The following is a 24,201-nucleotide window of genomic DNA, read 5'->3' as shown; positions in this document are numbered from 1 at the left end:
TTCAGGAAGGGGAAATGGTGTTCAGGAAAGGAATGGCTCTGCCTTCAGGGAGGGGAAATGGTGTTCAGGGATGGCTGTGCCTTCAGGGAAGGGTTATGGTGTTCAGGGATGGCTGTGCCTTCACGGAGGGGTTATGGTGTTCAGGGATGGCTGTGCCTTCAGGGAAGGGTTATGGTGTTCAGGGATGGCTGTGCCTTCAGGGAAGGGTTATGGTGTTCAGGGATGGCTCTGCCTTCAGGGAGGGGTTATGGTGTTCAGGGATGGCTGTGCCTTCAGGGAGGGATTATGGTGTTCAGGGATGGCTGTGCCTTCAGGGAGGGATTATGGTGTTCAGGAAAGGGATGGCTCTGCCTTCAGGGAGGGATTATGGTGTTCAGGAAAGGGATGGCTCTGCCTTCAGGGAGGGATTATGGTGTTCAGGGATGGCTCTGCCTTCAGGGAGGGATTATGGTGTTCAGGGATGCCTCTGCCTTCAGGGAAGAGTTATGGTGTTCAGGGATGGCTCTGCCTTCAGGGAGGGATTATGGTGTTCAGGAAAGGGATGGCTGTGCCTTCAGGGAGGGGTTATGGTGTTCAGGGATGGCTGTGCCTTCAGGGAAGGGTTATGGTGTTCAGGGATGGCTGTGCCTTCAGGGAGGGGTTATGGTGTTCAGGGATGGCTGTGCCTTCAGGGAGGGGTTATGGTGTTCAGGGATGGCTGTGCCTTCAGGGAGGGGTTATGGTGTTCAGGAAAGGGATGGCTGTGCCTTCAGGGAGGGGTTATGGTGTTCAGGAAAGGGATGGCTCTGCCTTCAGGGAGGGGAAATGGTGTTCAGGAAAGGGATGGCTGTGCCTTCAGGGAGGGGTTATGGTGTTCAGGGATGGCTGTGCCTTCAGGGAAGGGTTATGGTGTTCAGGGATGGCTCTGCCTTCAGGAAGGGGAAATGGTGTTCAGGAAAGGGATGGCTGTGCCTTCAAGGAGGTGTTATGGTGTTCAGGGATGGCTGTGCCTTCAGGGAAGGGTTATGGTGTTCAGGGATGGCTCTGCCTTCAGGAAGGGGAAATGGTGTTCAGGAAAGGAATGGCTCTGCCTTCAGGGAGGGGAAATGGTGTTCAGGGATGGCTGTGCCTTCAGGGAAGGGTTATGGTGTTCAGGGATGGCTGTGCCTTCACGGAGGGGTTATGGTGTTCAGGGATGGCTGTGTCTTCAGGGAAGGGTTATGGTGTTCAGGGATGGCTGTGCCTTCAGGGAAGGGTTATGGTGTTCAGGGATGGCTCTGCCTTCAGGGAGGGGAAATGGTGTTCAGGGATGGCTCTGCCTTCAGGGAGGGGAAATGGTGTTCAGGGATGGCTCTGCCTTCAGGGAGGGGAAATGGTGTTCAGGGATGGCTGTGCCTTCAAGGAGGGGTTATGGTGTTCAGGGATGGCTGTGCCTTCAGGGAGGGGTTATGGTGTTCAGGAAAGGAATGGCTGTGCCTTCAGGGAGGGGTTATGGTGTTCAGGGATGGCTGTGCCTTCAGGGAGGGGTTATGGTGTTCAGGGATGGCTGTGCCTTCACGGAGGGGTTATGGTGTTCAGGAAAGGAATGGCTCTGCCTTCAGGGAGGGGAAATGGTGTTCGGGAAAGGGGAGGTTCATGCATGATGCTGACAAGGAGGGTGGAGGGTGGGTGTGGGTGTGCGTGTTGTTCCGGGACTTCTGTCGGTCTTCCTCTTATCTCCCTTCCTTACCCACTGGCCCATCTCTCTTCACTCTCTTTGTCTGTCTCTCTCTGTGTCTGTCTCTCTGTCTCTCTTCATTCTCTGTGTCTGTCTCTCTGTCTCTGTCTCTCTCTGTGTCTGTCTCTCTGTCTCTCTCTGTCTGTCTCTCTCTGTCCGTCTCTCTCTCTATGTCTGTCTCTCTGTCTATCTCTCTCTTCACTCTCTGTATCTGTCAATCTGTCTCTGTTTATCTCTCACTGTGTCTGTCTCTCTGTCTCTGTCTATCTTTCTCTGTGTCTGTCTCTCTGTCTCTGTTTATCTCTCACTGTGTCCGTCAATCTGTCTCTGTCTATCTCTCTCTGTGTCTATCTCTCTGTGTGTCTGTCTCTCTGTCTCTGTCTATCTCTCTGTGTGTCTGTCTCTCTGTATCTGTCTATCTCTCTGTGTGTCTGTCTCTCTGTCTCTGTCTATCTCTCTGTGTGTCCGTCTCTCTGTCTCTCTCTCTCTCTTCACTCTCTGTGTGTCTGTCTCTATCTCTCTGTGTGTCTGTTCTGTCTCTATCTCTCTGTGTGTCTGTCTCTCTGTCTCTGTCTATCTCTCTGTGTGTCTGTCTCTCTGTCTCTTTCACTCTCTGTGTGTCTGTCTCTCTGTCTCTATCTCTCTGTGTGTCTGTCTCTCTGTCTCTATCTCTCTGTGTGTCTGTCTCTCTGTCTCTGTCTATCTCTCTGTGTGTCTGTCTCTCTGTATCTCTCTCTCTCTCTTCACTCTCTGTGTCTGTCTGTCTGTCAGTCTGTCTCTCTCTCTCTTCGCTTCATGTGTCTGTCTCTCTCTTCACTCTGTGTCTGTTTCTCTGTTTCTGTCTCTCTCTCTTCACTCTGTGTCTGTCTCTCTGTCTCTCTCTCGCTCTCTTTCTCACTTTTTCTCTCTGTGACTCTTTCCCTCTCTCTGTCTCTCATTCTGTCTGTCACTCTCTGTCTCTGTTTTGTCTAGTCTCTTTCCACACCCTCCCCCCCCCCTTCCCCCTTCCCTCCCTCTCCCCCCCTTCTCTCACTGCTTTGTTTTGTCTACATCTGTCTGTCTGTGTCCCCCACTTCACACCCTCTCTCCCTCGCCCCTCCCCTCCCCCCCCCCCCCCCCCTCTCTCTCTCTCTCTCTCTCACACACACACACACACACAGTTTTCAGGGGGCAGAAACCGGACTGCAGGCTCTCGAACCAGCATTCACTTTCACGTGGCCCGCAATGTCCATCTCCCCCCTGAGTCCCTCCGGTCTCTGTCTCACACAAACACACGATAACATACACACACATAAACGCATACATTCACACACACACACACACACACACACACACAGGGGGGGAAGGAAGTCATTCAAGATCGTTCAGCACGAACACTTGAGTTGTCAGGTCTGTCACAGGCTGGTACCCACAGGTGGCATCAAACATCCTCTGAGACCAATTAGGACAATCAGGACTGAGTGAGAGAGAGAGAGAGAGACAGAGACAGAGAGAGACAGAGAGACAGAGACAGAGAGAGACAGTGGGGGTAGGGTGGGGGTAACAACAAACGTTTCCTTATTTTCCGGACGTAAAGAAGACAGATAGTGAGAAGAGAGACAGACAGACAGGGAGGCAGGCAAACAAACACACAGACAGACAGATAGTGAGAAGAGAGACAGACAGACAGAGAGGCAGGCAAACAAACACACAAACGGAGACACAGATGGTGGAGAAGAGAGTGTGTGAGACACAGACAGACGGACAGACAGACAGACAGACACAGAGGCAGGCAAACAAACACACAGACAGACAGGCAGATAGTGAGAAGAGAGACAGACAGACAGAGAGGCAGGCAAAGAAACACACAGACAGACAGATAGTGAGAAGAGAGACAGAGAGACAGAGAGGCAAGCAAACAAACACACAGACAGACAGACAGACAGGTAGTGAGAAGAGAGACAGACAGACACAGAGGCAGGCAAACAAACACACAGACAGACAGACAGACAGATAGTGAGAAGAGAGACAGAGACACAGAGGCAGGCAAACAGACACACGGACAGACAGACAGACAGACATATAGTGAGAAGAGAGACAGAGAGACACAGAGGTAGGCAAAGAAACACACAGACAGACAGACAGATAGTGAGAAGAGAGACAGAGGCAGACAAACAAACACACATACGGAGACACAGATGGTGGAGAAGAGAGTGTGTGAGACACAGACAGACGGACAGACAGACAGACAGAGAGACAAAGAAATCGGAATGTACAATGTTTTAATCAGAAGGCCTTGGCACATACTGAAGGAATATGAACAACAGAAAAGATATCGACAGAAACAGAGTATCACTGCAACGAGTACTACCACTACTACTATTACTGCTAGTTGTACTACTACTACTAATAATGATAATAATAATAATAATCATCATTATCATCATCATCATCGTTGTCATAAATCTACGATTAAACAAAAACAAATTAACTGACGGGTGCAATAGCCGAATGGTTAAAGCGCTGGACTTTCAATCTGAGAGTCCTGGGTTCAAATCTCGTTGCACCTGGTGGGTAAAGGGTGGAGATTTTTCCGATCTCCCAGTTCAACGTGTGTGCAGACCTGCTAGTGCCTGAACCCCCTTCGTGTGTATGCGCACGCAGAAGATCAAATACGCACGTTAAAGATCCTGTAATCTATGTCAGCATTCGGTGGGTTATGGAAACAAGAATATACCCAGCATGCTCACCCCCGAAAACGGAGTATGGCTGCCTACATGGCGGGGTATATAAATAAAAACGGTCATACACATAAAATGTTACATGTCTGTCTGAGTATGTATGCGTGTGCGTCTGAAATCTGAATGACACAGGAAACGAATGATGAGCGCCCAGTGGCAGCCGTCAGACGGCTCTGCCCAGGTAGGCAGCCTGTGGTGCAAATGTCCCCGTGTATGTAAAGCGCTTAGAGCTTGGTCTCTGACCGAGGCCGATAGGCGCTATATAAGTATCCACATCAATCAATCAATCCAAAAAAAAAATGAGAGAGAGAGAGAGAGATTGCCAAATGTCCAGGCACTTTCAAAGCATTGTCTGGATCAAAGACAGCTGCAATAGCAACACATACACACACACACATTCTCCGAAGCTTTCCAAAACTGACCAAAATCCAATCATCAGCTGCCGACACAATGTGATGTGTGCGTTGCCCGTGTGTGTGCAAACGATGTCTCTCCCTTGTTCAACAAGTGTTGAAAATCCCTCGCCCAACCCTCCAGCCCCTCGTCATCTTGAAAGGTTATTAAATCCCAGTAAATGGCCACACCGGCCTCTGAGCAGTCAGCCAATGAAAACACGCGTTATATCCGTCACGACCAATCGATTCACAACGCTGTGCACACCAATGTTTTCCTGAGTACACACTCGGGGGGAAAAACTGTTCATGCAAGATAATGCTGAAATGATTGAACTCACCGGGAAATGGATTTATAAAATAAAGATAAAAATAACGAAAAGAAAAAGAATGAATTGAATGGCAAAAAAAAAAAAAAGATATGGATGGGGGTTGGGGAGTGGGGGGTGGGGGTGGGAGGTTCGTGGGAGTGAGAGAATATGAGAGACAGAGTCACACACACACACACACACACACACACACACACACACACAGAGATAGAATGAGAGAGGAGTGATATGACCACCACACTTCCATCACCATTGGCGGCAGGCCAGTCTGCAGTCTTCGATTCGCAGACGACATCGACCTCATTGGGAGCACTAACACCGAGCTCCAGGATCTAACAAACAGACTTACTACAAGAGCAAGTGCTTACGGCATGGAGGTCAGCACAGAGAAGTCAAAGGTCATGGTCAACAGCACAACTAACATCAGTGCCAACATAACCATGAATGGACGGCACCTGCACAGCAGAAATCCTAAATAGGATTAATTCTGCAACGGCAGCGATGGCCAGACTGAACAGGGTATGGAAGAGCAACATCAGATTCCACACAAAATTCCTGCTCTACAAGTCACTAGTGGTCTCCATTCTCTTATATGGATGTGAGAAATGGACACTGATGGCAGAAACAGAAAGAATAATCCAAACATTAGAAACCAAGTGCTTGAGAAGACTACTACACATCTCCTACAAGGAGCACAAGACCAATGACTATGTGCGGAACCTGGTCAGCAACTTTGTTGGGCCCCAAGAACCACTGCTGGCGACTGTCAGATGACGGAAGATGGCATGGTTTGGTCACGTCATACGACATAACACCCTCTCCAAAACCATCCTGCAAGGGACTGTAGAGGGAGGGCGCAGACGGGGGCGGCAGAGAAAGAGCTGGTCCGACAACGTCAAGGAATGGCCCAAAATGACGATGCCAGATCTCCTCACAACAGCTGCCAACAGAACGGCGTGGCGAGCTATGACATCTTCCTCATGTCCCCCCAACGACCCCAGCAGTCGAGGGAATAAGGAGGGAGGAGGATATGAAAAGAGAGAGACAGAGAGTGAGTGAGACACAGAGAGGGTTCGAATCCTTCTCTCGCCCTTTCTCGCAAATTTGACTGGAAAATCAAACTGAGCGTCTAGTCATTCGGATGAGACGATAAATCGAGGTCCCATGTGCAGTACGCACTTGGCGCACTGAAAAAGAACCCATGGCAACGAGAGGGTTGTCCTCTAGACAAATTCTGTAGAAGAAACCCACTCGGATAGGTACACAAATGTATCAAATATGCATGCACTCAAGGCCTAACGAAGCGCGTTGGATTATGCTCAGGCATCTGCCCAGCAGATGTGGTGTAGCGTATATGGATTTGTCCTAACGCAGTGACGCCTCCTTGAGAAACTGAAACTGAAACTGAAACTGACCGTCAGCCTGTGACAGACAGCCACGCGTGTGTGTCATCCACTGTGACAAAGGGATCAGAAATCACCACACACCTCTCTGTGCCGGAGACACACACCTTCTCTGTGCCGGAGACACACACCTTCTCTGTGCTGTGCCGGAGACACACACCTTCTCTGTGCCGGAGACACACACCTTCTCTGTGCTGTGCCGGAGACACACACCTTCTCTGTGCTGTGCCGGAGACACACACCTTCTCTGTGCCGGAGACACACACCTTCTTCTGTGTGCTGTGCCGGAGACACACACCTTCTCTGTGCCGGAGACACACACCTTCTCTGTGCTGTGCCGGAGACATACACCTTCTTCTCTGTGCTGTGACGGAGACATACACCTTCTTCTCTGTGCTGTGCCGGAGACACACACCTTCTCTGTGCTGTGCCGGAGACACACACCTTCTCTGAGCTGTGCCGGAGACACACACCTTCTTCTGTGTGCTGTGTCGGAGACACCCACCTTCTCTGTGCCGGAGACACACACCTTCTCTGTGCTGTGCCGGAGACACACACCTTCTTCTCTGTTCTGTTCCGGAGAAAAACACCTTCTCTGTGCCGGAGACACACACCTTCTTCTCTGTGCTGTGCCGGAGACACACACCTTCTCTGTGCTGGAGACACACACATTCTCTGTGCTGTGCCGGAGACACACACCTCTGTGCCGGAGACACACACCTTCTCTGTGCTGTGCCGGAGACACACACCTTCTCTGTGCTGTACTGGAGACTCACACCTCTGTACCGGAGACACACACCTTCTCTGTGCTGTACTGGAGACTCACACCTCTGTACCGGAGACACACACCTTCTCTGTGCTGTACTGGAGACTCACACCTCTGTACCGGAGACACACACCTTCTCTGTGCTGTACTGGAAACTCACACCTCTGTACCGGAGACACACACCTTCTCTGTGCCGGAGACACACACCTTCTCTGTGCTGTACTGGAGACTCACACCTCTGTACCGGAGACACACACCTTCTCTGTGCTGTGCAAGAGACACACACCTTCTCTGTGCCGGAGACACAAACCTTCTCTGTGCTGTGCCGGAGACACAAACCTTCTCTGTGCTGTACTGGAGACTCACACCTCTGTACCGGAGACACACACTTTCTCTGTGCTGTGCCGGAGACACACACCTTCTGTGTGCTGTGCCGGAGACACACACCTTCTCTGTGCCGGAGACACACACCTTCTCTGTGCTGTGCCGGAGACACACACCTTCTTCTCTGTTCTATTCCGGAGAAAAACACCTTCTCTGTGCCGGAGACACACACCTTCTCTGTGATGTGCCGGAGACACACACCTTCTTCTGTGTGCTGTGCCGGAGACACACACCTTCTCTGTGCCGGAGACACACACCTTCTCTGTGCTGTGCCGGAGACACACCTTCTCTGTGCCGGGGACACACACCTTCTTCTCTGTGCTGTGCCGGAGACACACACCTTCTCTGTGCCGGAGACACACACCTTCTCTGTGCTGTGCCGGAGACACACACCTTCTCTGTGTCGGAGACACACACCTTCTCTGTGCTGTGCCGGAGACACACACCTTCTCTGTGCTGTGCTGGAGACACACACCTTCTCTGTGCTGTGCTGGAGACACGCACCTTCTCTGTACCGGAGACACACACCTTCTCTGTGCTGTGCCGGAGACACACACCTTCTCTGTGCCGGAGACACACATCTTCTCTGTGCAGGAGACACACACCTTCTCTGTGCTGTGCCGGAGACACACACCTTCTCTGTGCCGGAGACACACACCTTCTCTGTGCTGTGCCGGAGACACACACCTTCTCTGTGCTGTGCCGGAGACACACACCTTCTCTGTGCCGGAGACACACACCTTCTCTGTGCTGTGCCGGAGACACACACCTTCTCTGTACCGGAGACACACACCTTCTCTGTGCTGTGCCGGAGACACACACCTTCTCTGTCCAGGAGACACACACCTTCTCTGTGCTGTGCAAGAGACACACACCTTCTCTGTGCCGGAGACACACACCTTCTCTGTGCCGGAGACACACACCTTCTCTGTGCTGTGCCGGAGACACACACCTTCTCTGTGCAGGAGACACACACCTTCTCTGTGCTGTGCTGGAGACACACACCTTCTCTGTGCTGTACTGGAGACTCACACCTCTGTACCGGAGACACACACTTTCTCTGTGCTGTGCCGGAGACACACACCTTCTCTGTGCTGTGCCGGAGACACACACCTTCTCTGTGCCGGAGACACACACCTTCTCTGTGCTGTGCCGGAGACACACACCTTCTCTGTGCCGGAGACACACACCTTCTCTGTGCCGGAGACACACACCTTCTCTGTGCTGTGCCGGACGCACACGCTCCAAGGACGCTGCTGGTGTTGACACAGGGACTGGACAGGTGGTGGAACCCTGCAGGGAGTGGGATTAGAAAACAGAAATGGAAGAAAATAAAACGGGGGGAGGGGGAAGGGGGGGGGGCGAGAGAATGAGCATAAGGAGAGTAGAGGGAAGCGGTCAGAGACAGGAGATGGGGTAGCATGGGGAGAGAGAGAGAGAGAGAGAGAGACAGAGAGAGAGAGGTACAGAAACAGAAAGACAGAGAGAGAGAAAGCAAACAAACTGATTTGGGGGCTGCACAGTAAGTAAACAATGTGGTTGTTGTTTTTTTACAGCCAGCCCCCGAAAGAAAGAAAGAAAGAAAAAAAAAAAGAAGAAAATTGGCAATTTTCTGAAAAGAACAAAACACCAAGGAGAAGCACTGGACTGATAATTCTATCAACAGAGAAAGACGACGATACAACGACAACAGATGATGATGAACAATAACAGGGTGAAGATGGTGGTGTTTGTGGTTGTGGTGATGATGATGATGATGATGATGATGATGATGATGGATTTATATGAGAGACAGACAGACAGACAGACAGACAGACAGAGACAGAACGGCGGAGGTGAGAGGAAGAGAGTAAAGAGGTGAAAGACAAGACGAAAGAGGAAAACAGAGAGAAATTCTAAACAGCAGTTCCGAAGTAAAAAAAAAAAATAAAATAATGAATGAAAAAAAAAAAATGGGGGGGGGGGGGTGGCGGAGGAAAATGGACCGTTGGTTTTGTGCTGGCCATTTCCTGAACAAGCTGATAAAAAATCCCCTCGGCTAACTCTCCAGCCACACACACACACACACACACTCTCTCTCTCTCTCTCTCTCTCTCTCTCTCTCACACACACACACACTCACACACACACACACACACACACACACACACACACACACACACACACACACACACACACACACAGGCCAGCCCCTGAGCAGTCAGCCAATGAAAAATGCGCGTTTTATCCGTCACGACACAAATCGATCAGAAAGCACTGCACTGCAACCTTCTCTTTTACCTGACTACAGGCAGGGAAAGCTGTTGATGCAGGTAATACAGAAATGATCAGCCCTTCCTTGAGAAAAAGAAAGAAGAAGAAAGAAAGGAAATGCAAGAATGTGATAGACAGTCTGGCAAGTTTCAAGTTTCAGTTTCTCAACCTGCGCTCGGACAAATCCATACACGCTGACCAGCAGCACAACCAAACGAGCTTAGTCAGGCCTTGAGAGCTTGCATATATATTTGTGAACCTATCGGAATGGATTAATTTTCTTCTTCAGAACTCTGCCAGAGGACAACACTCTCGTTGCCATGGGTTTCTTTTCAGTGCGTGCTGCACACGGGACCTCGGTTTATCGTCTCATCCGAATGACGAGGTGCTCAGTCTGATTTTCCAGTCAAACCTAGGAGAAAGGGCGAGACTGGGATTCGAACCTACACCCTGACGGACTCTCTGTATTGGCAGGCGAGCGTCGTTAACCATCACGCCACCTTCCTCTTCAGGCAAACACACTTGGACAGAAAGGTGGAGGAGGCATCACCATGATAAGTATATTCATAACAAGTATGGAGGTGACGAATCCACTAAAAAAAAAACAACAACAACAAAACTGTGGAAATAGAATGTCATCTGCAGATGTCAGACAGATACTGTAGTCAGGTTGTCAGACAGATACTGTAGTCAGGTTGTCAGAAAGATACTGTAGTCAGGTTGTCAGTAGTCAGGTTGTCAGACAGATACTGTAGTCAGGTTGCCAGACAGATACTGTTGTCAGGTTGTCAGGTTGTCAGACAGATACTGTTGTCAGGTTGTCAGGTTGTCAGACAGATACTGTAGTCAGGTTGTCAGACAGATACTGTTGTCAGGTTGTCAGGTTGTCAGACAGATACTGTTGTCAGGTTGTCAGACAGATACTGTTGTCAGGTTGTCAGGTTGTCAGACAGATACTGTTGTCAGGTTGTCAGACAGATACTCCAGTCAGGTTGTCAGGTTGTCAGTAGTCAGGTTGTCGGACAGATACTGTTGTCAGGTTGTCAGGTTGTCAGACAGATACTGTAGTCAGGTTGTCAGACAGATACTGTTGTCAGGTTGTCAGACAGATACTGTAGTCAGGTTGTCAGACAGATACTGTTGTCAGGTTGTCAGGTTGTCAGACAGATACTGTAGTCAGGTTGTCAGACAGATACTGTTGTCAGGTTGTCAGGTTGTCAGACAGATACTGTAGTCAGGTTGTCAGACAGATACTCCAGTCAGGTTGTCAGGTTGTCAGTAGTCAGGTTGTCGGACAGATACTGTAGTCAGGTTGTCAGACAGATACTGTAGTCAGGTTGTCAGACAGATACTGTAGTCAGGTTGTCAGACAGATACTGTAGTCAGGTTGTCAGACAGATACTGTAGTCAGGTTGTCAGACAGATACTGTTGTCAGGTTGTCAGTAGTCAGGTTGTCAGACAGATACTGTAGTCAGGTTGTCAGACAGATACTGTTGTCAGGTTGTCAGACAGATACTGTCAGGTTCTGGTTCAACGACAGCCTCGTGAAACAACACTGTGACTGAGAGACGGAATTGAAACAACACTCTGTGTGTGTGTGTGTGTGTGTGTGTGTGTGTGTGTGTGTGTGTAAAGGAAGAACCGAATGGTTTTATCAATTGCCCATTGTGTGTATCCGTTCTCATCCATCATTGTCGACCACTGTGACAGAGGGACAGGCTTCGTTGGCACCAACACCTAGGACAGGATTACACAGAGAGAGAGTGAGAGAGAGAGAGGGGGAGAGAGAGAGAGAGAGAGAGAGAAGAGAGTGAGAGAGAGAGAGACAGAGAGAGAGAGGAAGAGAGAGAGAAAGATTGAGGAGAGAGAGATTGAGAGAGTGAGAGAGAGAGGGGGAGAGAGAGAAGAGAGAGCGGGGAGAGAGAGAAGAGAGAGCGGGGGAGAGAGAGGAGAGACAGAGGAGAGAGACAGAGAGCGGGGAGAGAGAGAGAGAGAGCGGACAGAGAGAAGAGGGAGAGAGCGGGGAGAGAGAGAAGAGAGAGCGGATAGAGAGAGAAGAGAGAGCGGGGAGAGAGAGAAGAGAGAGAGAGCGGGTGGAGAGAGAAGAGAGAAAGAGAGAGAGACCGGAGAGAGGGAGAAGAGAGAGACAGGGAAGAGAGAGAGAGCGTGGAGAGAGAAAGAGAGAGAGAGCGGCGAGAGAGAGAAGAGAGAGGGGGGGAGACAGAGAGAGAAAGGGCGGGGAGAAAGAGGGAAGAGAGAGAGGAGAGAGAGAGAGAGAAAGCGGGGAGAGAAGGAAGAGAGAGAGGAGAGAGAGAGCGGGGAGAGAGAGGAGAGAGAGAGAGGAGAGAGAGAGAGCAGTGAGAGAGAGAAGAGAGAGGGAGAGGATAGAGAAGAGAGAGCGGGGAGAGAGAGGAGATAGAGAGAAAGAGCGGGAAGAGAGAGAGGAGAGACAGAGACAGAGAGAGAGAGGAGGGACAGACGAGAGAAAGAGAGAAAGAGAGAGCGTCAAGAGAGAGAAAGATAGGAGAGAGAGAGCGGAGAGTGAGAAGAGAGAGAGAGGAGAGAGACAGAAGAGAAAGATAAGAGAGAGACAGAGGAGATTGAGAGAGAGCGGGGAGAGAGAGAGGAGAGAGAGAGGAGAGAGAAGAGAGAGAGAGATACGAGAGACAGAGGAGAGAGAGAGAAAGAGCGGGGAGAGAGAGAGGAGAGAGAGAGAGCGGGAGAGAGAGAGAGAAGAGAGAGAAAGCGGGAGAGGAGAGAGAGAAGAGAGAGATAAAAGAGAGAGAGAGATAGGGGATAGAAAGAGCGAGGAGAGAGAGAGGAGAGAGAGAGAGCGGGAGAGAGAGAAGAGAGAGAGGAGAGAGAGAAAGAGGGGAGAGAGAGAGAGAGAGCGGGGAGAGAGATTTGAGAGGAGAGAGAGAGAAGGGCTAGAGAGAGAGAAGAGAGAGAGCGGGGAGAGAGAGAGGAGAGAGAGAAGAGAGAGAGAGGAGAGAGAGAGAGCGGGGAGTGAGAGAAGAGAGAGGAGAGAGAGGGGGAGAGAGAGAAGAGAGAGAGCGGGGAGAGAGAGAAGAGAGAGAGGAGAGAGAGAGCGGGGAGAGAAAGAGAATGGGGAGAGAGTTAAGAGAGAGAGAAGAGAGAGATAGAGAGGAGAGAGAGCTGGGAGAGAGAGAAGAGAGAGAGCGGGGAGAGAGAGAAGATAGAGAGAGGAGAGAGAGAGAGAAGAGAGAGAGAAGATAGAAGAGAGAAGAGAGAGAGAGAGGAGGAAGAGAAGAGAGAAGAAAGAGGAGAGAGAAAGAAGAGAGAGAGAGAAGAGAGAAGAGGGAGAGAAGAGAGAAGGAGAGAGAGAGAGAAGAGAGAAGAGAGAGAAGAGAGAGAGAAGAGGGAGAGAGAGTGGGGAAAGAGAGGAGAGAGAGAGCGGGGAGAGAGAGGAGAGGGAGAGAGAGCGGGGAGAGAGAGAAGATAGAAGAGAGAGAGAGAGCGGGGAGAGAGAGAAAGAGAGAGAGAAGATAGAAGAGAGAGAAGAAAGAGAGGAGAGAGAAAGAGAGCGGGGGGAGAGAGAGCAGAGAGAGAGAGGAGAGAGAGAAGGGAGAGAGAGAGAGCGGGGGAGAGAGAGAAGATAGGAGAGAGAGAGAGAGAGAGAGAGAGAGAGAGAGAGAGAGAGAGAGAGAGAGAGAGGAGAGAGAGAGCGCGGGGAGAGAGGGAAGAGAGAGAAAATAAGGGCGGGAAGAGAGAGAAGAGAGGAGAGAGCGGGGAGAGAGAGAGAGCGAGTGAGAGAGAGAATGAGAGCGGGGAGAGAGAGAAGAGAGGGAGGAGAGAGAGAAGAGAGAGAGCAGGGACAGAGAGGAGAGAGAGAAGAGGGAGCGGGAACAGAGAGGAGAGAGAGAGACAGAGAGACAGAGACAGAGACAGAGACAGACAGACAGACAGGAAAGAAGGGGGAAGAGATGGGGGTGGAGGTTGTGAATGAGTGACAGAATATCACATTTCATTAACATGCAGGCGCTGACTAGGAAGAGAAAGAGAGAGAGAGAGAGAAAGGGGAGAGACAGAGAGAGGGAGATAGGGAGAGAGAGAAATAGAGAGAGAGGGGTGGGGTGGGTGTGGGGGAGAGATATTCCACAAGTTCTATATGTTCTGTATGGTTTATTCATGTATAGGCTGTGGTCCAATGGATATGTGAAGATTTTTTTTTTTTTTTTCATAAACATCAATGCATGTGAACGTCAAAATGCTCAAACAAAAAATATGCATAAAAAAACAACACTACGGTTTGTTTAGAAGAAGAAGAAGATCAAGAAGAAGAAGAAGAAGAAGGAGGAGGAGATGAGGATGACGAAGAACGAGAAGGAGAAGAAAACGACGAAGAAGAAGAAGAAGGAGAAGACGACTACTACGACGACGAAGAAGAAGAAGGAGAAGGAGAAGAAAAAGAGGGAGGAGATTTGGAGGTGTGAATTTGTGGGCATGCAAGCAAGCAAGCGTGTGTGTGTGTGTGTGTGTGTGTGTGTGTGTGTGTGTGTGTGTGTGTGTGTGTGTGTGTGTGAGAGAGAGAGAGACAGAGAGAGACAGAGTGTAGATGTGTGTGTGTGTGTGTGTGTGTGTGTGTGTGTGTGTGTGTGTGTGTGTGTGTGTGTGTGTGTGTGTGTGAATGAGTGCATGCGAGCGTGCGTGCATGCGATATGTGTGCACATGCGCTTGTGTTTCGAAACAATGTATTTGTATTTGTATTTCTTTTTATCACACCAGATTTCTCTGTGTGAAATTCGGGCTGCTCTCCGCAGGGAGAGCGCGTCGCTACACTACAGCGCCATCCATTTTTTTTTTTTTTTTTTTTCCTGCGTGTAGTTTTATTTGTTTTTCCTATCGAAGTGGATTTTTCTACAGAATTTTGCAAGGAACAACCCTTTTGTTGCCGTGGGTTCTTTTACGTGCGCTAAATGCATGCTGCACACGGGACCTCGGTTTATCGTCTCATCCAAATGACTAGCGTCCAGACCACCACTCAAGGTCTAGTGGAGGGGGAGAAAATATCGGCAGCTGAACCGTGATTCGAACCAGCGCACTCAGATTCTCTCGCTTCCAAGGCGGACGCGTTACCTCTAGGCCATCACTCCACTGTATCTTATAGATATAGTCCAAAATACAAGAAAATATATAATGCTGAAAAAGGGGGGGGGGGTTCTTGGGTTGTTGTTTTTTTCAAATTTCGGAGCAGACGTTATTGCTGTTTATATGTTTGTTGTAACAACGTTCACTAAATTTATTTGATATTTTGTATTGTTTTAGATATAAGACTATGTACAATAAAGTTATAAATCTATTCATTAGATTTTAATAGCAAAAATACCAATTGGGTCTTTTAAGACATTATATTGTATTCAGATTAAAATAGCCAATGTTCTTTCCAATGAATAAGCCGATCTTTTTTCCAGTCGCACACACACACACACACACACACACACACACACACACAGTGAAGGAGAAAAGGAGGCTTTGTGATTTCATTGTGTATGTGTGCACACTGACACACGAACACAGACGTAGCAAACACACACACACACACACACACACACACACACACACACACACACACACACATTCCCACACACACATCGACACAAAACACACACACATACAAGCAACAGCCAAAGTGTCGCCAGCAGCCAAAAGGCTAACATGCAGATTGGCTCTGCTATGCCGGAGTCTTGAAGAAATCTTTAGTTTTGTGGATCGCGATCCTTCGGGGAGTCAGCTTGAGTGGAACATGTATTGATTGATTCAGCAAGCTAGCTGGAGGCAATGTCCGCTTCACAGCAAAGTGAAACTTGTCATGGTTTAAAGCTGAGACATATCACCAGCGTCGATTTTTCCCCGGCTGGGTTTTTTTTTTTCTTCTTTTTTTTTTCTTCTTCTTCTTCTTTTCTTCTTTTTTGTGGTGGTGGTGGAGAAGGTTGTGGTGTATCGGCCACACTGACCCCGTGGGGAACTGAAGCTGCCAGTGTGTGTGTGGGTAATGGAATGGATGGTGGTGGTGACATGCATATTGTATAGTCTGTTCTGTTTTCTGGAGAAATATGGATACAGTTTGTACTCTTATCCGGAGGGATATTGATACAGTTTGTACTGTTTTCTGGGGAAATATGGATATAGTCTGTACTGTTTTCTGGGGAAATATGGATATAGTCTGTACTGTTTTCTGGGGAAATATGGATATGATATCATCATCATCATCATCATCATCATCTACATTTATATAGCACCCTTTCTCTCTAAGAGCTCAGGGCGCTTTACATGAAAGAAACATACGTTACATAAAACATTCATGACCACTCTTTCTATAAAAAAAAAAACCCTCCCCCTCCCCCGACTCCCCCACAACCCCAACCCCCACACACACTCTCTCTCTTTCCCACTCTACATACATCCAAAGTGAGCTGACATGGGTGGTGTTGGAGAACAAGGAAGCAGTAGTATAAGTACCAGGGTTCTAGACCACTTTTTAACAAGAAATCCACAGATTTTGCAAAATAGATGCCTCTAGACACCTAGTACGGTCTATTTAGGCACATGCAATTTTGCACGTATATTGCATGATATGCAAAATGTCAGATTTGTACTATAATTTTGATGATATCGATACCAGAGAAGCACGAGAAGCACCATGTAATTTGTGTGCAAATAACATGTAATCATTTTTTATAGGAGCGCATTTTTCTACTTCTGCTACCACGTTTCGTCTACTATCCTATATATACAACGACCACACTTTTTTTTTTGTACAGGACCACTGTTTGTAGAACACAAAGTAGCCCAAAAATGTAGGACTTGCGTTTGCAGAAACCAGCAACACATGGACTACCATCCACAAAAAAGTAGCCCAGAATTGTAGAACCATCGTACGTCCGTTTCCTCTGCCATCCTATATATGCGATGACCACTGACAAAGTATTCCAAAAATGTAGGACTTGTGTTTCCACAAAAGACTCAAAAAATGTAGAACATCGTCTACCATCTACAAAAAGTAGCCCAAAAATGTAGGACTTGCGTTTTGCAGAAACTCCACACAAATATACAAAGTAGCCCAAACAAGTAGGACCATCATATGCCCATTTCGTCTACCATCCTATATATACAACGACCATTGTTTGTAGAACACAAAGTAGTCCAAAAATGTAGGACTGTCGTTTTGCAGAAACCCCACACAAATGTACAAAGTAGCCCAAAAGTGCAGGACTTGCATTTCCACAAAGGACTCCAAAAATCGTCTACCATGCACGAAGTAGCCCAAACAAGTAGGACCATCATATGTCGAAAGGACACCAAAACATACAACAGTCGTCCAAAAATGTATTTCCAAACACCAGAAACATTCAAAACACAAAGTAGCCGAAACAACACTTCTAATTAGAAAGTAGATAAAATGTAAATATACAACAATGATATACAATGAGTATAGAATGGTGACGACTACTACGTCTACGGACCAAAAAATGTATTGTTCCACATCTACTACTAGAAAATGCGTACGAAAGCTCTCTATTGTCTGACATATCGGAAGTAGACTATTTGGAGGGGAACGAAGGGCAGACAGAGTTGGAGCTGTTTGAAGAGTTGCCTACCTTTGTGGACGACATGTACGTATTTGGATATCTCGGAAAAGACGACATGGTATGTGTATCTGGGAAGGCGAGTTGTACAACGGGAGAAAATGGAGTGGCAAAAACTATTGTATCCTCCATGCTAGGAGCTCCAAAAAGTGCATATGGATTCGATATGCACCTCCATACCTCTATCTTGTACACCGTGTTTCTAGAAAAATCCACACCTGGGAGCATTGCACGTTCTACAATATCTAGGACAGAGAGAGATGCAAACCAGTTGTCGAACAGGAAATGGATAGAAAGAAAAGGGGGAGAACCATATGGAGATTTGTCGCGAAAGTGGACGTGTCCGAACTTCCAATCAAAGAAACATTGGACAAACTGGAAAAGTTCGAAAAAGAACAACAGGCATTGGGATACGGAATATATTCCATATACTACACGAGAGATTTCACCGGTGTGCTGGATAGAGAAAAACTGGTGGAGTATTTGGTCCAGGAAAACGGATTTCGAGAACAGGGTACCTATTGCGATGCGATGGAAAGCGATGTACCCACCATATTGGACAATACAGGCACTTTTGGGGAAAATGTATGCACGTGGATAGAAAACTGGAGGATGCACAATACGGGCAAAACTGTACAACAAAGTGGTATCCAACTTCGAAGCAGGAGAGATACAAAACCCTGTGGGAGGACATTTGGCGGAATATGTCGATTGTCCGAACGACCATCTACGAAAAATGTTCTAACATCCCGATGTGCAAGCGAGAGGTTGAACTAGGATATAAGTTTCTGTATATGCAACAAAAGGAAACAAAGATGTAGAAGACTATGTATTGGGCATTGTATCTGGAAAAAAAAACTATTTGACAAACAACCACCACATAGACAATGGACGAATCATGCTTCCAAGATAGATCGATGTCTTGTTGCAGCTTGTAGACCATTGGAATCCATATTTGTGGCATGGTACGCGCACACCAAAACAGGTAGGATCACTGAATATCTCTATCGAAGGAAACAGTGGAAGACGACAAAAATGGAAAAAAATCTGTACAATGGGAAATATCTGATTTTGGGTTCCGAAACTGTCCCATCTTTCGAATGGACATCTTGGATGCATAACCTAAGAATCTAGAACTAGCACCACTGCGATGCTACACAAAACACAAAGATTCCAGAACAATACTCGCACCATCCCGCAAACCAACGAAGATACCGAAATCTCCAGTGGATATACAAAAGTATCTACCGGAAACAGAATACATTTGTTGGGAATGGAGGACCACCAAGTGCCATAGAATTGGTGTAGAACATCAAAAATACAAAATACAGGAAATTCCAACAGACAGACAAATATCCACCCTGTCCAAGATCGGTAGGGAAAATAGGATGCAAGAAATCCTAGATGCTCTACACAAAGCAGGATGCAAAGGAGAACTGGGCGAAATATGAATCCCCATGGAGAGAATGCGAGAAAAAGAACAACAAAGAAAACAGGAAGAACGAGAAAGATTGCAACAAACTGTACAGGATATAGAAGAATACAATCCATCGAACAAACTGGGCAGAGAACGAATGGAAGATGTTCTATCCATATATTCCACAGCAAAAAAGATAGGAGACTTTCCAAAAACAGAGGTGAGAACATTGGGATTCGTATAGAAACAAAATGTAGGATGGGATGGAATGAGAATACGAGTTGTACTAGAGATCAAAGAGGAAACAGAAGTCGTTTGGGTAAGAATAAAACTCGCAGCATTGTTGGAAGTACTACACACATGTTTCTCAGTGGAAGGACCAAACAAGAACAATAGGATGTTGTATTGGTTGGCATACAATGAAATAGCAATATTCTCCATATACATAGCAGAACTGAAACATTTCCAGGAGAAGAATATATGCTGGAACCCAATCTATACTAGAAGATTTCCAGACAAAAAAATTGTTGGAGGTAGCCAAAAAATTGGAGAAAATGGAAGAAGAGGAGGATCCATATATGGAATGGATGGATCCAACAAAATGGAAACAATGTACAAAAGTTTTGGATATGGAACAAGGTAAATATGCAGCAAAAAAATATGCAAAAATGCAATTCCAAGGAGTGGAGAGAACCATATTGTATGCGTATCCCAGAGACGGAATGGGGGAACAAGGGGGAGTAGTGCCAGTACATGGAGAATTTTTGGAAAAAGAACTGCAAAACATAGATCTCCACCAAACAAAAAAGCCAATATATTTCCACATTTGGAGAGAGCGAACAACAAAAACAAAGAGGAAGGATAAGATCGTAGCAATTTCTTCCAGTTGAAGATAAAAAAAACAACATTATGTGGAAAATGGAACTTCTGTTCTTCCGAGACGCACCACAAAGATTCGATTGTAGAACATGTCAAAAGGAACTCACACATTTCGATGGAAAGGAAATACCTCCAGAAGAATACAAGAAATCGGAAAAGATACCATACTACACAAACGAATGGAAACTGGCAGGCTGTCTAACCGAAGAATCTTCGAAAATAGAGAAAAATAGAATTGGAAAATTGTATGTTGGATGGACGTTCTGCGTTGTTCTCCATTCTCGGAAATATCGTCTACTAGAACACATGTTGTTTCGTTTCTAGCTTCCATACTCCTATTTTGGTCCTCTGGGATTCTGTTTTGGTCCTCTATACTCCAAAACAAACTCTTTTCTAGCTTCCATACTTCTATTTTGGAGTTTTGATATTCTACTATATACAATGGGAAAGACAGATCTATATTTGGAAGACACAGAGAAAATACAAAACTCGAAAGGTGTTCTATCTGCTTCGGAAGTCCAACACAAATACAATATTGGATGGAACAGACTACGAAAGGTTTGAAATATAGAACAGCCAATACAAACAGAACCTTTTGAGCAAACAGAACCAATACAAACACAACCTGTACAACCAACGATACTACCAATACAGCCAGTACAGCCAACAATACTGCTAGAAACAGAAAGGATGTTTGGACGGATGGAAGATAGGATTGTCGCATGGGTAGATGTGATGGAAAGTGTACAAGAGACAATGGAAGAGCATGCTGAAGAACACAGTATACTGGAAAGAATACAACAAACTGTAGAACAAGGAAAGCGAATAGGATACATTTCCGTGGTTGTGTACGTAGTATGGAAAGTTGTATCCAAGACATGGCGAGCACGGCAGTGACCAACCAAAACCACAACATCCAGCTGTGATACTACACCAACAACAAAGCAGTAAGATCCTTTCCATATGGAATAGTGTTGTGTTGGTTTTGTTTTTCTGCGAAACAGTGGTCGTGTTGGTAGCCTGGTCCTACATTTTGGGACTACTTTGTGTATGGTAGTTGATGTGCAAACACACGTCCTAGGTGTTTCGTTGTTGATTCCTACATTTGTGGACTACTGTTGCATGTTTTGGTGTCCTTTCGACACCAAAATTACATTGCCTTTTTTTCAGCAAATGTGCCAACAATTTATCTTTTAGAGATAAAGTATTCTCGTATCTTGCACCGCATTTGGCCTTTTCTGTTTTGGATTTTCCTGAGCGCCAATATAGCATCCGTCGTAACTGTGGAGAATAACTGTGACAGAGGAACATGTTTTTGTGTGATCATACTGTTTCTTTTGTTTGTATCTGCCACTTCAAAGACAGTGTTCACCAGTGATCAAGGTTCACAGACAGTGTTCACCAGTGATCAAGGTCCACAGACAGTGTTCACCAGTGATCAAGGTTCACAGACAGTGTTGACCAGTGATCAAGGTTCAGTGTTGACCAGGGATTAAGGTTCAGTGTTGATCAGTGATCAAGATCCACAGACAGTGTTCACCAGTGATCAAGGTTCACAGACAGTGTTCACCAGTGATCAAGGATCAGTGTTGACCAGTGATCAAGGTTCACAGACAGTGTTGACCAGTGATCAAGGTTCAGTGTTGACCAGTGATCAAGGTTCACAGACAGTGTTGACCAGTGATCAAGGTTCAGTGTTGATCAGTGATCAAGGTTCATAGACAGTGTTGACCAGTGATCAAGGTCCACAGACAGTGTTCACCAGTGATCAAAGTTCACAGACAGTATTGACCAGTGATCAAGGTTCACAGACAGTGTTGATCAGTGATCAAGGTCCACAGACAGTGTTCACCAGTGATCAAGGTTCACAGACAGTGTTGATCAGTGATCAAGGTCCACAGACAGTGTTCACCAGTGATCAAGGTTCACAGACAGTGTTGACCAGTGATCAAGGTCCACAGACAGTGTTCACCAGTGATCAAGGTTCACAGACAGTGTTGATCAGTGATCAAGGTCCACAGACAGTGTTCACCAGTGATCAAGGTTCACAGACAGTATTGACCAGTGATCAAGGTTCAAAGACAGTGTTGATCAGTGATCAAGGTTCACAGACAGTGTTGATCAGTGATCAAGGTTCAAAGACAGTGTTGACCAGTGATCAAGGTTCACAGACAGTATTAACCAGTGATCAAGGTTCAAAGACAGTGTTGATTAGTGATCAAGGTTCAAAGACAGTGTTGATCAGTGATTAAGGTTCAAAGACAGTGTTGACCAGTGATCAAGGTTCACAGACAGTATTAACCAGTGATCAAGGTTCAAAGACAGTGTTGATCAGTGATCAAGGTTCACAGACAGTGTTGATCAGTGATCAAGGTTCAAAGACAGTGTTGACCAGTGATCAAGGTTCACAGACAGTATTAACCAGTGATCAAGGTTCAAAGACAGTGTTGATTAGTGATCAAGGTTCAAAGACAGTGTTGATTAGTGATTAAGGTTCAAAGACAGTGTTGATTAGTGATTAAGGTTCAAAGACAGTGTTGATTAGTGATTAAGGTTCAAAGACAGTGTTGATCAGTGATCAAGGTTCAAAGACAGTGTTCACCGGTGATCAAGGTTCAAAGACAGAGAGACAGGGAGGCAGAGAGACAGAGAATGAACAGCTCTTCCTTCTTTTAAGTTTACGCGAAGGGAGTTTCACAAGGATGCAGCTGAAAACAGCAAAAGGGAGGTGGAAAGACAGACAGACAGACAGAGACAGGAAAAGAGAGACAGACAGACAGAGACAGGCAGACAGAGAAAGAGACAGACAGACAGAGACAGGCAGACAGAGACAGACAGACAGACAGACAGACAGAGACAGGCAGACATAGACAGACAGACAGACATAGACAGACAGACAGACAGAGACAGGCAGACATAGACAGACAGACAGAGACAGGCAGGCAGAGACAGGCAGGCAGAGACACAGACAGGCAGACAGAGACAGAGACAAGCAGACAGAGACAGAGACAGGCAGACAGAGACAGGAAAACAGAGACAGGTAGACAGAGACAGAGACAGGAAAACAGAGACAGGCAGACAGAGACAGGAAAACAGAGACAGAGACAGGCAGACAGAGACAGAGACAGGCAGGCAGAGACAGACAGGCAGACATAGACAGAGACAAGCAGACAGAGACAGAGACAGGCAGACAGAGACAGAGACAGGCAGACAGAGACAGGCAGACAGAGACAGAGACAGGAAAAAGAGAGACAGGCAGACAGAGACAGAGACAGGAAAACAGAGACAGGTAGACAGAGACAGAGACAGGAAAACAGAGACAGGCAGACAGAGACAGACAGACAGAGACAGAGACAGGAAAAAGAGAGACAGGCAGACAGAGACAGAGACAGGAAAACAGAGACAGGTAGACAGAGACAGAGACAGACAGACAGAGACAGGCAGACAGAGACAGGCACACAGAGACAGAGACAGACAGACAGAGACAGGCAGACAGAGACAGAGACAGGCAGACAGAGACAGGCAGACAGAGACAGACAGACAGAGACAGGCAGACATAGACAGACAGACAGAGACAGACAGACAGGCAGACAGAGACAGGCAGACAGAGACAGGCACACAGAGACAGAGACAGACAGACAGAGACAGGCAGACAGAGACAGAGACAGGCAGACAGAGACAGGCAGACAGAGACAGACAGACAGAGACAGGCAGACATAGACAGACAGACAGACAGACAGAGACAGACAGACAGGCAGACAGAGACAGGCAGACAGAGACAGAAACAGGCAGACATAGACAGACAGACAGACAGAGACAGGCAGACAGAGACAGACAGACAGAGACAGGCAGACACAGACAGGCAGACACAGAAACAGACAGGCAGACACAGAAACAGACAGACAGGCAGACACAGAAACAGACAGGCAGACACAGACACAGACAGACAGACAGAATGAAGTATCGATCCAGGTTTTCAAGAAGATTTACCACAGCGGTAGATTGTATGAGGGGATGTCACGATCTTAGCCACATAATCCCCACCCCCACCCCGCCCCACAGCCCCATCAGATATCTCCTGCCACCACACACAGACACATAGACAGACACAGACACACAGACACAGACACACACAGACACACACAGACACTGACACAGAGACACAGACACACACACACACACACACACACACACACCACCTGCTCACGTCCAAAGTTCACAGGCAGATTAAGGAGACGTTAATGTCGAGAAAGTCCATCGGCGTCCGTGCGTGCGTGTGTGTGTGCGTGTGCTCTGGGTGTGTGTGTATGTGTGTGTGTGTGTGTGTGTGTGTGTGTGTGTGTGTGTGTGTGTG

The 24,201-nt window shown here is 47.2% G+C and overlaps 1 protein-coding gene across 1 annotated transcript in view; it reads left to right on the top strand.

Annotated features, from left to right (window-relative positions):
* The window catches only part of LOC143274607 (uncharacterized), a 57,872-nt gene that overhangs the window by 13,463 nt on the left and 20,208 nt on the right, over positions 1 to 24,201 (top strand). The window contains exon 3 of the mRNA XM_076578474.1: positions 13,207 to 13,334. Coding sequence (XP_076434589.1) covers positions 13,207 to 13,334 — 128 coding nt within the window. The remainder of the gene's footprint in view (positions 1 to 13,206; positions 13,335 to 24,201) is intronic.

Source organism: Babylonia areolata, chromosome 29, assembly GCF_041734735.1.
Source record: "Babylonia areolata isolate BAREFJ2019XMU chromosome 29, ASM4173473v1, whole genome shotgun sequence".
Classification (NCBI taxonomy): domain Eukaryota; kingdom Metazoa; phylum Mollusca; class Gastropoda; order Neogastropoda; family Buccinidae; genus Babylonia; species Babylonia areolata.
The sequence above is the reverse complement of the archived record's forward strand: the minus strand, read 5'-3'. Positions and strand labels throughout refer to the sequence as shown.